General features: G+C 38.9%; 1 protein-coding gene across 1 annotated transcript in view; it reads right to left on the bottom strand.

The window, feature by feature from the left end:
• Positions 1–1,292, bottom strand: part of lrriq1 (leucine-rich repeats and IQ motif containing 1) — a 40,660-nt gene that overhangs the window by 16,686 nt on the left and 22,682 nt on the right. The window contains exon 18 of the mRNA XM_032523961.1: positions 662–751. Coding sequence (XP_032379852.1) covers positions 662–751 — 90 coding nt within the window. The remainder of the gene's footprint in view (positions 1–661; positions 752–1,292) is intronic.

Below are 1,292 nucleotides of genomic sequence, written 5' to 3'. Positions count from 1 at the left end.
ATATATATATATATACACACACACTGTATGTATATATATTACTATATACTGTCCACTACTAACATTAAAGTCAAGTGAATGTTTTCTTTTGAGGTATTTTGCTGACACAGTTTTCACACTCAAGGAATGTTCATATGTAAGTCAAACTAACAGCTTAATTACTCTCCAGATCCCATTTTCTCAATGTGGAATCACTAAATTGTTCATCCCTGCCTTTGATGTGTACCTCAGTGTCAACACATTGAGGCCGGCCATGACGGCAGCTGCACCGTATCAGCTGGCCTAAAGCAGCCACCATGATGTATAGTGCTGAGCATGCTCCAAAGAAAAGATCCAACGAGAGGTAAATGAAAGGGAAAAAAAACTGGGAGACAGTTAGCCAGTGTGAAAAATTACATCTGCTGGTGCGGCGCAACCTACAGCCCTCCAGAAAAATAATCTTGTTTTTTCAAGTGAGTAAATTTAAAGATCAATCAGTAAGAGTGAGACAAATCCTGTAGGGGGCGATAACCAAGATGAGAAAGGGACAGGTCAAGTTAAATAACTCTTCCATTGACATCACACAGGGGCTGGTTTCCAAAATTCACTGGCCACTTTCACTAGAATACCAGCCCACCAGGTTTTAAAAATATTACAGAATGTCCCGGGACAGTTGCTTTACCTTTAGAGACAGCGGCTGCTCAGACACAGGGCCACGTCTAGGAGGTGGGTCCTCAGTAAGCAACAATGTCCAGTGTTTCTCCAGTGCTGCCTTTTTGAAAATAAAAATATTCTTTTTTTAAATTCTTTTTTTTTTTTTTTAAATGGACAACAAAGAAAATGTCTTCAAAACCTAGCATAATACTGCATTTAATATATATTGTTATAGTGTATATAATATATAATGGTGAAGGGATCTATGGTGTCACAAACAAGTTAAAGCTTTAGTGCATTTTGATATTAAAGAACGTACATTACTTTCAAGCCATTGCCAATTGAGTTGCTCTAAAGATAATTAAGACTGAGATCAGGTCCACAAAACGCAGTATGGCAATGTTATGGCAGAAACTCAAGTAAAAATAATAACCTCTTCTGAAGAGTCCATCATGTTTTTCTAACCCTCTGTGTCTCCTTGGCTACTAACAAGTGTGTGGAGGTGGGGGCTGTGGGCGATCACGGAAGGCTTGTATGATGTGGATGTGCCAACAGTGTTGTTGTCATTACTTATAATTCCTTATGGGGGCGACAGAAACTACGCACTATAGCTTTAAATTGATGGGTTTACCTGTATGTTTGTGTGTGTGTGTGTGTGT

Source organism: Etheostoma spectabile, chromosome 8, assembly GCF_008692095.1.
Source record: "Etheostoma spectabile isolate EspeVRDwgs_2016 chromosome 8, UIUC_Espe_1.0, whole genome shotgun sequence".
In the NCBI taxonomy this organism is placed as follows: Eukaryota; Metazoa; Chordata; class Actinopteri; order Perciformes; family Percidae; genus Etheostoma; species Etheostoma spectabile.
Note: the sequence above shows the minus strand (reverse complement) of the source record. Positions and strands in the feature narration are given on the sequence as shown.